This window comes from Lucilia sericata, unplaced genomic scaffold (assembly GCF_015586225.1).
Source record: "Lucilia sericata isolate MDLA Ls3-8-SP2 unplaced genomic scaffold, ASM1558622v1 Contig000112F_arrow, whole genome shotgun sequence".
Lineage (NCBI taxonomy): Eukaryota > Metazoa > Arthropoda > Insecta > Diptera > Calliphoridae > Lucilia > Lucilia sericata.
This window is the reverse complement of record NW_023994144.1, coordinates 330,172-342,846: the sequence shown is the minus strand read 5'-3', so window position 1 is coordinate 342,846 and position 12,675 is coordinate 330,172. Positions and strand designations below refer to the sequence as shown.

The window sequence follows — 12,675 nt, the reverse complement described above, 5'->3', positions numbered from 1 at the left end:
AATCTTTTTTGAAATTTGATATCATAAACATCGGCCCATAATTGACCCTGCTCCATATCAGGTCCCCATCAGAAAATTACTTTAACGCTCATATCTGGTTAAAAATCCCAGTATTAAGATGAAATTTAACATAAACCACACATTGCATCTTATGCAATGTGTTCTAGTTTTAAGTTTACAACTAATTTCAAAATAATTTTTATGTTATAGTTGTTATAACTTCCCAGATAAACGAGTTTTAGTATCTTATTCATATGGAATATGTCAAGACCACTATATTTGGAACTTCCATGTTCTAAATATTTGTATTCATAGGAATATACTCTCACAAAATTTTGTGACTTAGGCTGTTATAGTGTACCAGATATATGCATTTTGACATTTATATGAGAGTTGACACGCCCATTGTTGATAGTTCACTAATTTTTCCCATAGCTCTTCATATCAATGTCAAAGTTGACTGTACAGAATTTGTGGACTATGGCTGTTATAGTTATGAATTTTAGTATTTGATCAATATAAGAGGCGTTACGCCCCTGATTCTAGACTGCCCATTTTCCCCCTAGAAATTCATATTGAAACTTAAGTTACTAGTACAAAATTTGGTCCTCTAGCTTTTAAACCTGCAAAAATAATAAATATTATTAGAAACACAGCTATTGTTTTATAATTTATAATGTATAAACGAACTTAATTATGTGCTTCTCAAAAATAAAAGAAAAAAAAAACAAAAAAAAAAAAAATAAGAATCAAATAGGCTCAGAAATAAATAGCCGAAAACTGCCACATTTACATCATTTTTAAAAATCGAAGAAATAAATATTACCGATTTTTCTACAGAGAAATGGGCAAAAAATAATACAAGATCTAGATATAGCACCAGGTTCTTATGATGCTGAACCATCCACAAGTTACTTTGGACTCGGAAACGGCCAGAGTTGTTCCAAAGTAAAAATTCAGATTTTTATGAAACTTCAAAGATTTTTTAAATATTCAACTTGTCAATTAACAATGAAATAAATACACCGATATTGCCATTTGCAATACCAAACAAACCTTACCTATAGGGAATATTTGTGGAAAATTTCAACCCTCTAGCTCTTTCTATTCGGATTCTATCGAATCTGACAACTCTAAACTAGTCCAATAGGGTGTATAGAGGCCTAGGTGAATCTTCGGATTTGATGTATATACATCCACTTTTTAAACTAACTAACTGAACCGATATTGCCCATTTGCAATACCAAACAAACCTTACCTATAGGGAATATTTGTGGAAAATTTCAACGCTCTAGCTCTTTCTGTACGGACTCTATCGTGACCAACGATCGAATCCGACAACTCTAAACTAGTCCAACGGCCCAATGGTAAACTATAATAAACAATTTGCTTTAAAGTATCTCTGTAATAAAATAGTATTACGTACATACATATGTATTCTATCTTTTGTGTACTAATATGCATATATTACCAACTGTGACTCAATTCTACTCAGCAGGTGGTTTTTAATGTTTTTTGGGGTAGAACAAAGGAGGAACTCGAAATGAGAATATAAATTTAAAACAAATAAGTATTATATTCGGCTGTGCCGAATCTCATATACCCACCGTCAAACATTATGCCGTAAAAGGAATGCTCCCCTATAGATATCAGGGTTATATTTGGAATATGGCTTAAGTCAATTATGAACTGAACTGGACTCTTTTGAACTAACAAAATATTAATTTTTAAAAACAAAATATTTTTTTTTTAAATTTTTAAACTGTGAGCGTAAGAGTAATTTCCTGAAGGGGACCTTATATGGGGGGTAGGCTAATAAAAATCGCATAAAAATTATGTGTGCCGAATTTCATCGCAATATTCGTAAATTTATTCCAGTAATGAGTGTTAGTCATTTTCTAAAGAGGAAGGGTCAATTATGGACCGATCCTCATAAAATTTGGTAGAGAAATTTTGGCTCATATGAAACTTTCATGAAGTACACGTATTTTTAAAAGAGTCATGCCAGTTAAAGCTGTTTTTCGGGGGTTCACTATACGTAGACCAATATTGCCTATTTTCAATACCAAATAAACCTTATCAATAGAGAATATTTATGCAAAACTTCAACGATCTAGCTACTCCTCTGTGATTCAACAGACAGACGAACCCTCTTAGAATTTAATAAGGATCCAGAATATACATATATGTATACTTTTGTGGGTCTATGACCAATATTTCGATGTGTTACAAACGGAATGACAAAAACAATATACTCCTATCTTTTTTTAATGGTGGGAATAAAAACACAATACATATTATTTAAAACAATGGTGTGTCTTAGAGGACGACGAAGAAATAACGCTCCTTAAAAAAAATATATAAAGAGATTTTATGGTATTTATGGTTTAACATTAAACGATATAACATCAACAAGTTACGACGATTATACATACATACCTTCTACTTTGAAGAATACAAAAAGCTTTAAAATCTCACTTTTCTGAAAAATCACGAAGAAAAAGGACTCATCACTGTCACACCTGTTTCGGCTAAAAGCAACTTTTGCTTAGTTTTTGCTATAGCTTTTCTTTTTTATCCATCTCTAGTTATCCACATGCCACTTGTAACTTTTATAAGTTTAACCTTCTTGATCATCGAATATAAATACCCTTCTCACTCGCTTTTTCCAACAATCCATCTAAAAAAGCACTTTTATCCTTATTTTGCTTTTTGTTCTGTTAGGTAATGTTCGTTGTGTGTGTTCACGGTATCGTTGGATTTATTTAGCAGTTTAGCATTATTGTTAACCGGCAGAGAAGGTATTACAACTTTTGAAAGCAAAACAGTCAACGAGGAAAAAGATTTATTATCACAGCTTGACAAAGTATTTTGTCGAAATTTATTTATATTTGAGCTATAAAATAAAAATAAACCTGAAAATAATAAAATGAAACAGAAACAACAGAAAAACAATTTTATTTTATAACTTGCAACACGCAAACTATCATCCGTACAAACAAACAGGTGACAGGCAACATGCATTAACTCCCCCCTAAAATAATAAAACTTCCCAGCAAAAGCTTATATTAAAAAGTAATGAGTTAAAAAGCTAAAAAAGCCGCTTTTACTCTTCTTCACTATCATTTTTACTCAATATTTTAATACGGTGATGACATTAGAGGCAAGTACTTACCACGCTCGCATACAAATAACTACTGAAATAAGTACTTACAAATGAGGAGTTAAAAAGTTGATTTGTTCTTAGTTCGCTCTCGTAGACACAACACTACTGCTTGTTATGGTTTTCACACAGAAAAACAAATTTCTTTGTGTGTGTTTAAGAACTCATTCATTACAAGAGTACTTAAAAGTAATGCAGACGATAAGTAGTATTAGGCACAAGCCATTTACGAGTTTTTGCTGGGACGGTATTGACTTGTAATTACTCAACAACTTACATTTCAATGACTTCTGTATTACTTAGAAGTAGTCTAGTAAAAATATATTATTGTAGTACTTACGAAAAAGAAATAATTTTTTTACTAATTTTTCTCAGAAACAAACCTGCTTACTTAACACCCTATTTGCAGGCGAAAGCGATCGTGGTAAGTACTTGCCTCTAATGTCATCCCAGTGTTAAAATAATGACTTAAAATGCTAATGTGTAAGTATATTTTAGAACTTAAACCCTTTACTTTTTAATGTAAATTTTTGCTAGGTTGCTCAAACCTTTCCCACAGTACTACTTAGAATCACAGTAGCAGTTTTTATTTTTTACATAAATTGTATGAATTGAATATGAAGATACTATGAGCTATTTAAATATAGGTAAATTCCTTTTTTTTACACTTCGTAATATATATTTCTGCGTTTATCGAGCCTGATGTCACAAATGATTAGCACGTTCTTTTTGCTTCTAAGTTATTTACCGAATTGATCTGGACCTATTTGAATTTTATACAACATCAACCCATCTATAGCTTTGGCTCTTCTCACAAAAGAATTTAACATTAGCGAGCAGCTTTTTTAATGGATATACTTATAAGACATAATTTTACTATTTAAAAATTTTATATTTTTTTTGAAAAAAAAATTTTTTTTGAATGTAAAGAAAATAGTGAACTTAAATATGTGAGCGACAGTGTATGTATTTATTTCGAAGGAATATTTAATTTTCCTAGCACTGTAAAAATTTATTGCAGCATTTTACTAATCAATTTGAAATTTGTCAACGTCATTTGACAATTACTACAAATAATAACAACGGAAACAAAGTGTTTAAATTGTAGTGGTAAACTATTTAAAATGACTCTCTCATTAACCAACGCTTTCACGAAAAGGACGCAAACACACGCAAACATTCGGATCCCACAACTCTATAGAATATCCACTCCTCTACCAAAAATTTATTGTTTGAGTTATATCAAACATGACCAGCCCGTAAGCGACATGAAAATATTGGAGGGCGGATAGCCGAAAAAGGATGAGTTGGTCAGAATGAAACTCGCTTTTGTAATAATGTTATAAATTAACGCAATTATTTAGTTGTTGTTGTTGTTGTTATTTAGCTATTGTTAGAGTATAATTACACCAACTTATGGAGGGAATAAATAATTGTGTAAAAGACGAGTGGTTGTAAGCGTGTGTGTGTGTGAGTTTACTCTTATGAAAGGTGAATAATCTAGAGATTTTGAACATGTCCCCTACAATTTCGATGAAATTCGATACACACATTCTTCGAGTAAAACCGAAATTTAAAGTTTTCAAAATTTCTAAATTCGTTATTGTTTACATTTTATTGAATTTCAAAGTTCATATTTTTATGACTTTTTTCAACAAGTGATAAATTTGACATCGTATATTTTCTATTCCGGTTTTAATCGTAAATTTTCTTAAGGGAATTTCGAGGATTCTGCCGCCAAGGAGGTTAGTCTATATATCCGTCCAAGATTGCAAGAATTTAAGTTTTGTACTTTTGAATTATTTTTTATATTATATGAAAAAATGTTGTATGATATACCATACAAGCTAGTCTATGCTTAAAAATAAATAATTGGCCTGTTTTTTAGATTTTTTTTGTAAAAACCAAACATTTTACTTAAAATACTTAAGGTACTTAATTCGTTGGCAATGCCCACTGTTACGTATATGTAACGTCATTTAAAATTCTAACCAGGCAAGATAGAAAATAAAAATAAATTTAAAATCGGTTTATATACACATGTAAACTGTCATATCCATATTTCTCATTTCTACCTTACGTATGTAGATCGCCGTGGGCATTAATGAATTAATGCGGTTTATATGACGTATAAATTGGATTTATATCTTATACGGTTCATAATTGGTCTCTAAACATTAGCATGTCATGTAAGTTTGCTAAAAACTATGAATGTTGAAGACTGAATAACTTTGAAACCCATTATCCCATTTTAACAAGTGAGGTTTCGTTCAACAGAACTTCGATTACTCGTTATTGTCCTTTTTATAAAAATTACAGGACGTCTTGGAAATTTTTTTTTACAAAATGGAACAAATGATTGCCATTGCGATTTAAAATGGGATCCCAAATAGGCTTGAAAGTTATGGCTGTTTTTATTAATTTTTATTTAAAAACAAAAAAAAAAAAACACACTTGACACGGAATTGTCCGATAATATAATAGCAACTTGCAAGGACTTAGCATTTTTTCTAGCTATATTTTATGCGCTAAGTCCACAGATTTTTTATTGTAAAATGTGTATTTGAAGTTATACTACCATTATTCATTTAAATATCAATTGTGTAAAACTTAATTATTGAAGTTGTATCAGCATTATTCCGATGTCGTTAAAATTTGCGATGTGGTTTATGCAATGTTACTTGTTAGTATGTATTTTTATTGTAATCATCCAATACTGTTTGCCACTGGCTATTATTTATTAGAATAAGTCCTATTTTCTTCAATATTCTTTAATTTTATGGGAAGTCTCTGAAATGAAAAATATTAATGTGGTAGTTCAACAACAACTTCTAACATCTTGTTTACTTAAGACATAAAAAATTTTAAATTTGTATACTCACTGTCATTGCTGCTACACATAAACCACATCCGAAAATATTAATAAACCAAAGTATACCAACTCTACAAGTTAACACCGTCATAATTAAGGCCGGTGTTGTAAAATATACATCAAACTCTTCCAAATAGGCCATCGTCAATGCGTCAACTGTTATCTTAAGATACTGAAAAGTTGAAGCAGCTGACTGCAAATGAAATTATTAATGGTTCATAAGTATAAAATTTTTTGCACCTTTGCAAATATGTATGTATGACCTCTTACCGTTGTATAAGGAATATCGTATGCGTAAAAAGCTGTTGCTATACCATCTATTATACTACCACCTAAAATAGCTAAAAGCCACAAGGCACTTAGGCACTTATTTACCGGTTTTTTAAAATTTGATTTATAGACAGCAGACAGACAAGCTAGAGATAAAATTATCCACAAACAACTTATAATTGTATATAAAATTAAAACAATAAATGTGCGAAGCTTAGTATATTCCGCCATCGTCCAATCAAGGTTTAAAATTACAGGTTTTGAAATACCTAAAATTGACACATTTGAGTTACCGCAATATTTTCCTGAAAAAAAAAAAATGAGAACATAGATATGAGTTTATTTCAAGCTTGCTAAATATTTACCTACCTTGTAAATACAATAAATCCATTGTAAATAGGGTCGCTTGATTGGTAATATGAGACGCATCATGCGAACATTTTCCCATAACCAAACCCCATATTGAAAGACCCAAATATATAAAGCCTTGAACCTATGGAGATAAAATAAATGTACTGGAATAATTTTCAAAGTAAAGTTTCACCAAAAATTTCGTAAAACGGGTTAGACCAAAGTCTTTGTATTTTAAAAAGAAGTAGGTAAAGATAGAAATAAATTTTGAAATCTATCCTATTTTCATATATATATATAAATTTGATTCTAAAACGATGATCAAAGTTCTTAAATTTGTTATGCTTACCATAAAAAGATGTTAAAAATAGATTTATTGGTCGTATACCCATATATGTACATATATTGCACATACATACATATGTATATTGTAAATGTAAATATGTATGTATATTTTGTTTCCTGTAAGATTCTAAGATGATCTAGCTAGTCCATCTGCTTGTATTGAAAAACGAAAACATCAGCCCATTATTTTTCGTAATCCTGTTAGAATGTCGTTTGAAATTTTAACATAGTGTAACATAACATACATATGTTAAGTATACAGAAATAGTACATAAATTACAACACCTACGCTTGTTTATTTTTGTTAAATCACTCGATGTCGATTATATGCTTATAATAATATTAATGTTTTCTTACCAATGTAATAGTTAATAAAAATGATATAAATTGTGGATTCATTTTAATTCAAGAATTTATTTTGTGTTTGGTTCGTTACTTAAATATGTTATTAATTTTTAGTTTTTAAAATTTATGTGTACAATTATAGTTTATATGAATGAATTTTATATTTTTTATTATCACATAATTATGCATTAATTTATTGTTGATTGCGATAAGATAATAAACTAACAATTTATACTTGACTCACAGTTTGTTATGATTCAGTAACAGTAATTAATCATTTATTTAAGTATAGATTTAAATTTGGATAAAATAAAATATGAAAATAACACTAACAAATGTCTATTTTTAATTGCAATATTTTCTTAAACATTAATGAAGTATTATTGGTTTTCATATGTTTTTTCTTTCTCATTCTTATTTCTTTATTTTAGTATTATTATATTGTTAAATAACTAAATATCAAATCAAACTACAGAAATACTGGTTATATAAATTTAACTTAATATAATTTTTTTCTGTATAATTAATTAGGTTTATTTTGATCGTAGCATTTAGATTATTAAATCTGATTTACAGTTGTTGTTCCATTTGCTGAAGTTGTCGTTAAAGGTTCTTTTGGGGAATTCTGAAAATTAAAATTTGTCAAAGAAAGTTTCATTTTGAATTAACTAAAATCTTGATACATCAGATATCGTTTATAAAAAAAATATTATTTGGGTCTCTATTATTGTTCAAACCCCTATTTTATGCACCTACCAATCGAAATGTGTCAAGAAACTTATAAATAAATTAAAAACTTTGTTCATAACACGGTACCTATTACAAGTTCTGTTGAAATAACATATTTTATTTTACCATTTTTAAAAAATTGTAGTACATATCTAATTGATTTTAAATAATTAATGTTATAGTACTTACCAGTACAATTGACAAGCAACTGCTCGAACCTGATATGTTAAGAAGCCATATCAAAATGATTCTGGAACTAACGCCAGCCATAACAATTGATGGCGCCACAAAATATTCATCGAAACTACGGATATAATCCATAGTAGAGCTTGTAGTAGTAATGCCCAAATATTCGAATGTTTTATTGGCCGACTACAAAAAAGTATGTATGTATGTCCAAAAATTATATTTATCAAAACATACCTATTTATGTATGTATATAGCTCTTACCGTAGTATGAACTAAATTATGTATGTGATAACCCGTAGCAACAGCATCCAAAACACTTCCCGCTAGTACGACTGTAAACCAAGAACCAAAACTTAGAAGTTTTAAATTTCTGTGAGCTGAACACAAACTGGTTAACATAGACCACAAAGAAGTTAAAATCCACAGAGTGCTAATGATTACGTAACAAATTAAAAATATAAAAGTACGAGTTTCGGTCGGTTCAGCAGTGTCAGTCAGGTTCATAGAGATGGCCGCAGTATTACCTGGTACTAAAACAGCAGGTTGTCCGCAGGCATCATCTAAAGAAGATGTATAAATGCATATAATAAATATTCTCTAAATCACCACTTAAAGCATTATAGGAACCCACCATAGAAATATATTAGATCCATGACATACTGAAACGGTTGTTTGGCTATATCGGTTATTTGTTGACTACATTCTCGTAAAACTAAACCCCAGATGGAAAGCCACAAATATACAGCACCTTGGAGCTTTAGGATTAAATAATATTATTTTTTATTTATTTGTTAATAAATACAAAATCATAAGTTTAATAGCTCTTACAAGTATTAATATGGGCATAAAAAACATACAACTTTTTGACATTCTGCTAAATATTTTTTTAAAATAAATAATTTTATTACTCTATTTACAACTTGCTGCTGTCTAAATAAATTCAGTGACTATTTTTATGAAAATTATTTTCAATTTTCGTTTTGTTTTTTATACCCTACACCACTTTAGTGGGGAGGGTATATTGGATTTGTGCTGATGTTTGTAACATACAAAAATATTCGTCCTAGACCCACAATCGGCTTAGAATCGTTTTCTGAGTCGATTAAGCTATGTCCGTCCGTCCGTCTGGCTGGCTGGCTGTCCATGTAAACCTTGTGCGCAAGGTACAGGTCGAAATTTTCAAGATAATTGGATGAAATTTGGCACGCACGTTTTATATGACCCAAGGACGAAGTCTATTGAAAATGGTTAAAATCGGTCCATTATTTCACCTAGCCCCATAGAACAGAACCCCCCGAAAAGGGCTTCTGAGCTCATAATTATGTTAAATATACAGATATATCGATAAGTTACGGCACAACTAAGTTTTATAAAAGTCTTGATGACCCTGCCAAATTTCATAAAGATCGGGCCCATTTGACCCTAGCTCCCATACAAAGTCCCCTTCAGAAAATTACTTGAATGTCCCAAATTAACTTATAAACACAAATATCCCGATGAAATTCACCACAATAAAATATTATGTAAATATAAATATATTCGCAAAATTTTATCGGGCTTGGTCCATATTTGCCCCTAGCCCCCATATAAAGCATCTTTCAGAAAATTAGTTTTTCATCCATAAATTGCTTAAATGTATCGGAACAAGGGAATATTGAAGATAAATGTTTTATTATGAAAAATAAATCACATTTAATATTCATAACTGGTGTAGGGTATCATATGGTCGGCCACGCCCGACTATACTTTCTTACTTGTTTTTTATTTATTTAAGACTGGATATACATACATACATGGATTTTTACAACACAAAACAGTAGAGAAATTATTAGATATCTGTATCTAGTCATATGCGTGTCTAACAGCTAATTTGTGATAAGATAAAAATGGTATGTTTATATGTATGTATAAACATTAGGGTGGCCCCAAAATGTAAGTAGCTGATGTTCCCGCCGAAAATTAAAATTTAGTTCATTCTAAAATACCATTTCTTAAATTTTTTATCCTGGCATCAATATTTGGATCAAAGGATAACAAGTAAGAGTTCAATATTCGCCTTTGGCGAATCTTATACACCTTTCACGATAGTGTGTTTCAAATTTAATATTTTATATTTTCCAACTCTACCGTTACTTTAGCATAATAAAATATAAAACAACAACAGCTAACGCCAAACAAAACACAAAAATCCAACAAAATACGTAATGCGAAAAAACCAATGATCAATGTTGTTGTTTCTTTTTTTTTTTGAAAGCATACAGTACATTGTCTTTTTTTATGAAATTTTCAGAGGTTGTCTCAGATTTTTTTTCATATCTTCGTTATTTATGAATAAATATAGACTTCTTCTTAATTTTATTTCATTTCAATTGAATTTCCTGTCATAAAAAAGATGATAAAATGACGATGGCTCTGATGTTGATAATAAGGTTTTTGCGTACGATTATCTGTCTGATTGTTAAGTCCGAACATCGTGGGTTCGATTCACACCAGCTACTCTTATAAAGAAGTATACAATAGGCACGATAGACCTATATCGTATATCGTCACCTGAAATGTAAAAGGGCGTAACAACACTTTTACAAATTTTACAGGAGAGACAAAAAACTAAATAAAAAGAAAGCTATTTTTGTTATACAAACGACATTTTCTTACAAGTATTGTATCCTAACATCGATAAAGACGTTTGAATATAACTACATATACCGACATTGTCTATTGCTTTTTAGGACTTTCTTACTTGTGAAAATGACTAATTTGTTGTTACGCCCTTTTGAATTTCAATTCAATAAAGTCGGTATTTTCGACAATAGGGTTCTAAAAATTTGCAACAACATGTATTTTGATGCAGTGAACCATTTTCAATCAAAAAGTCGATTTTAAATTTTTTGGTTGTTACGCCTTTTTGCAAAAACAGAATAGAAATCACAATATCTTTATAAGTATTAATATTTTTAAGTAACACAACTAAGGAAAATGAAAACAAAATAATTCGAAAGCAATTAATGATACGCGAAAATCATTTCTACCAAAATATTGGAAATTGCATTCTCTACAAAAGTTGTAATAACATCTTAAGTCGTACGAAGAACCACAATCGCGATATACATATGCAAAGATTTGATACTCATGACCAGGGCAAGGATTTGTATGCAAATGCATGTTTGTAGTCAGTAACTCAAAATAACTTTTAAGTACACAGAAAAAACTAAAAATATGTTTCAATTATCAAAATAATTGTATCAAGCAAGTTTTGCACCTATCACCAAAATGATGATATCAATTATCAAATTTGTAAAAAAAATAAAAAAATACTTTTTTTTCCAAATAACGAATTAATCAGAACAATTAATATCAATAATTGAGACAAAATTTAAAATTGATTAATTCATTAATTGTATAAATTAAATATTTAATAAAAATAAAATCTAATTTTTATTAATTTATTAATCAAATGAATTTGTTTGGTAGAAAATGTATTAAAAACCAATTAAGTTGATGATTAAAACAATCAAATTATTAACTGATTACTCACAATGTTAAAGGAATGCTTGACCTTTAACAATGCTTTGAGCATTTACAAAAAATATCACTTTATTATCAAATTTGAACATATTAAGTGTTTTATAAAATGTCAGGAAACTTGAATATTATATGCCTAAAATCGTATTGACTATTTAAGAATTATAAACATTGTTAGCATAAGAAATCAAAATAAAATATTTAAAAAAAGTTAAAATAGAAAAGTTGGCCAGAAAATTTTTTTCATTCAATTAAAAAACTAATTGAATCAATTAAAAATTTAATCAAATTTGTAAACTTAGGTTTTAAACAACGAGATAATTAAGACAAATAAAAAATTGCTTAAATTAAAACTAAAGAAAGAGAAAAACATGTTAATTGAAAATAAACTACTGATAATTTTTTCTGTATAGTTCTATTTTCGAATCATAGAATTTGCAACAAAATGGCATCGATTTGTTGTTGCATTTTTTGCTATAAAATGCATATATTTTGCATATTTTTAACATTTTTATATCATATTTAGCATATTTTTTAATTTTTCGAACACAAATTATGTTTTTTGTATTACATATTTTTAAAATTAAAAAAAAAAAAAAATATATAAAAAAAAAATTAAATGTAAAAAAAAAATTGTAAACAGTAAAGAAATATCTATCTAAACTCCTTTGGACAATTTTTCCAGGACCAATAGGTGAAAAGTTACACTCATTTGAAAAAAACATGTATGACCAAAATGTCCACTCTAACTCCGGCAGTACTTGACCGATAAAGTACTTGACCTATGTGTACTGGTGCAAATTTCATCCAAATCGATTTATATATAGTATAATAGTAATATATAGTATAATAGTAATCACATAAACACAATATGTTTAGAGTATAACCA

The 12,675-nt window shown here is 29.1% G+C and overlaps 2 protein-coding genes across 2 annotated transcripts; both read right to left on the bottom strand.

Moving 5' to 3' along the window:
- Positions 1-5,631: 5,631 nt before the first annotated feature.
- On the bottom strand, positions 5,632-7,608 carry LOC119600386. The gene is made up of 5 exons (XM_037950571.1): positions 7,359-7,608; positions 6,675-6,798; positions 6,306-6,610; positions 6,046-6,228; positions 5,632-5,953 (listed from the first exon to the last, which is right to left on the bottom strand). The coding sequence occupies exons 1-5, from the start codon at positions 7,398-7,400 to the stop codon at positions 5,897-5,899; spliced, it is 711 nt and encodes a 236-aa protein (XP_037806499.1). The 5' UTR covers positions 7,401-7,608; the 3' UTR covers positions 5,632-5,896.
- A 135-nt stretch (positions 7,609-7,743) lies between these two features.
- On the bottom strand, positions 7,744-9,188 carry LOC119600385. The gene is made up of 5 exons (XM_037950570.1): positions 9,093-9,188; positions 8,896-9,019; positions 8,526-8,824; positions 8,265-8,447; positions 7,744-7,971 (listed from the first exon to the last, which is right to left on the bottom strand). Exons 1-5 carry the CDS (start codon positions 9,132-9,134, stop codon positions 7,906-7,908), a joined length of 714 nt encoding a protein of 237 aa, XP_037806498.1. The 5' UTR covers positions 9,135-9,188; the 3' UTR covers positions 7,744-7,905.
- Between the last annotated feature and the right edge of the window lie 3,487 nt (positions 9,189-12,675).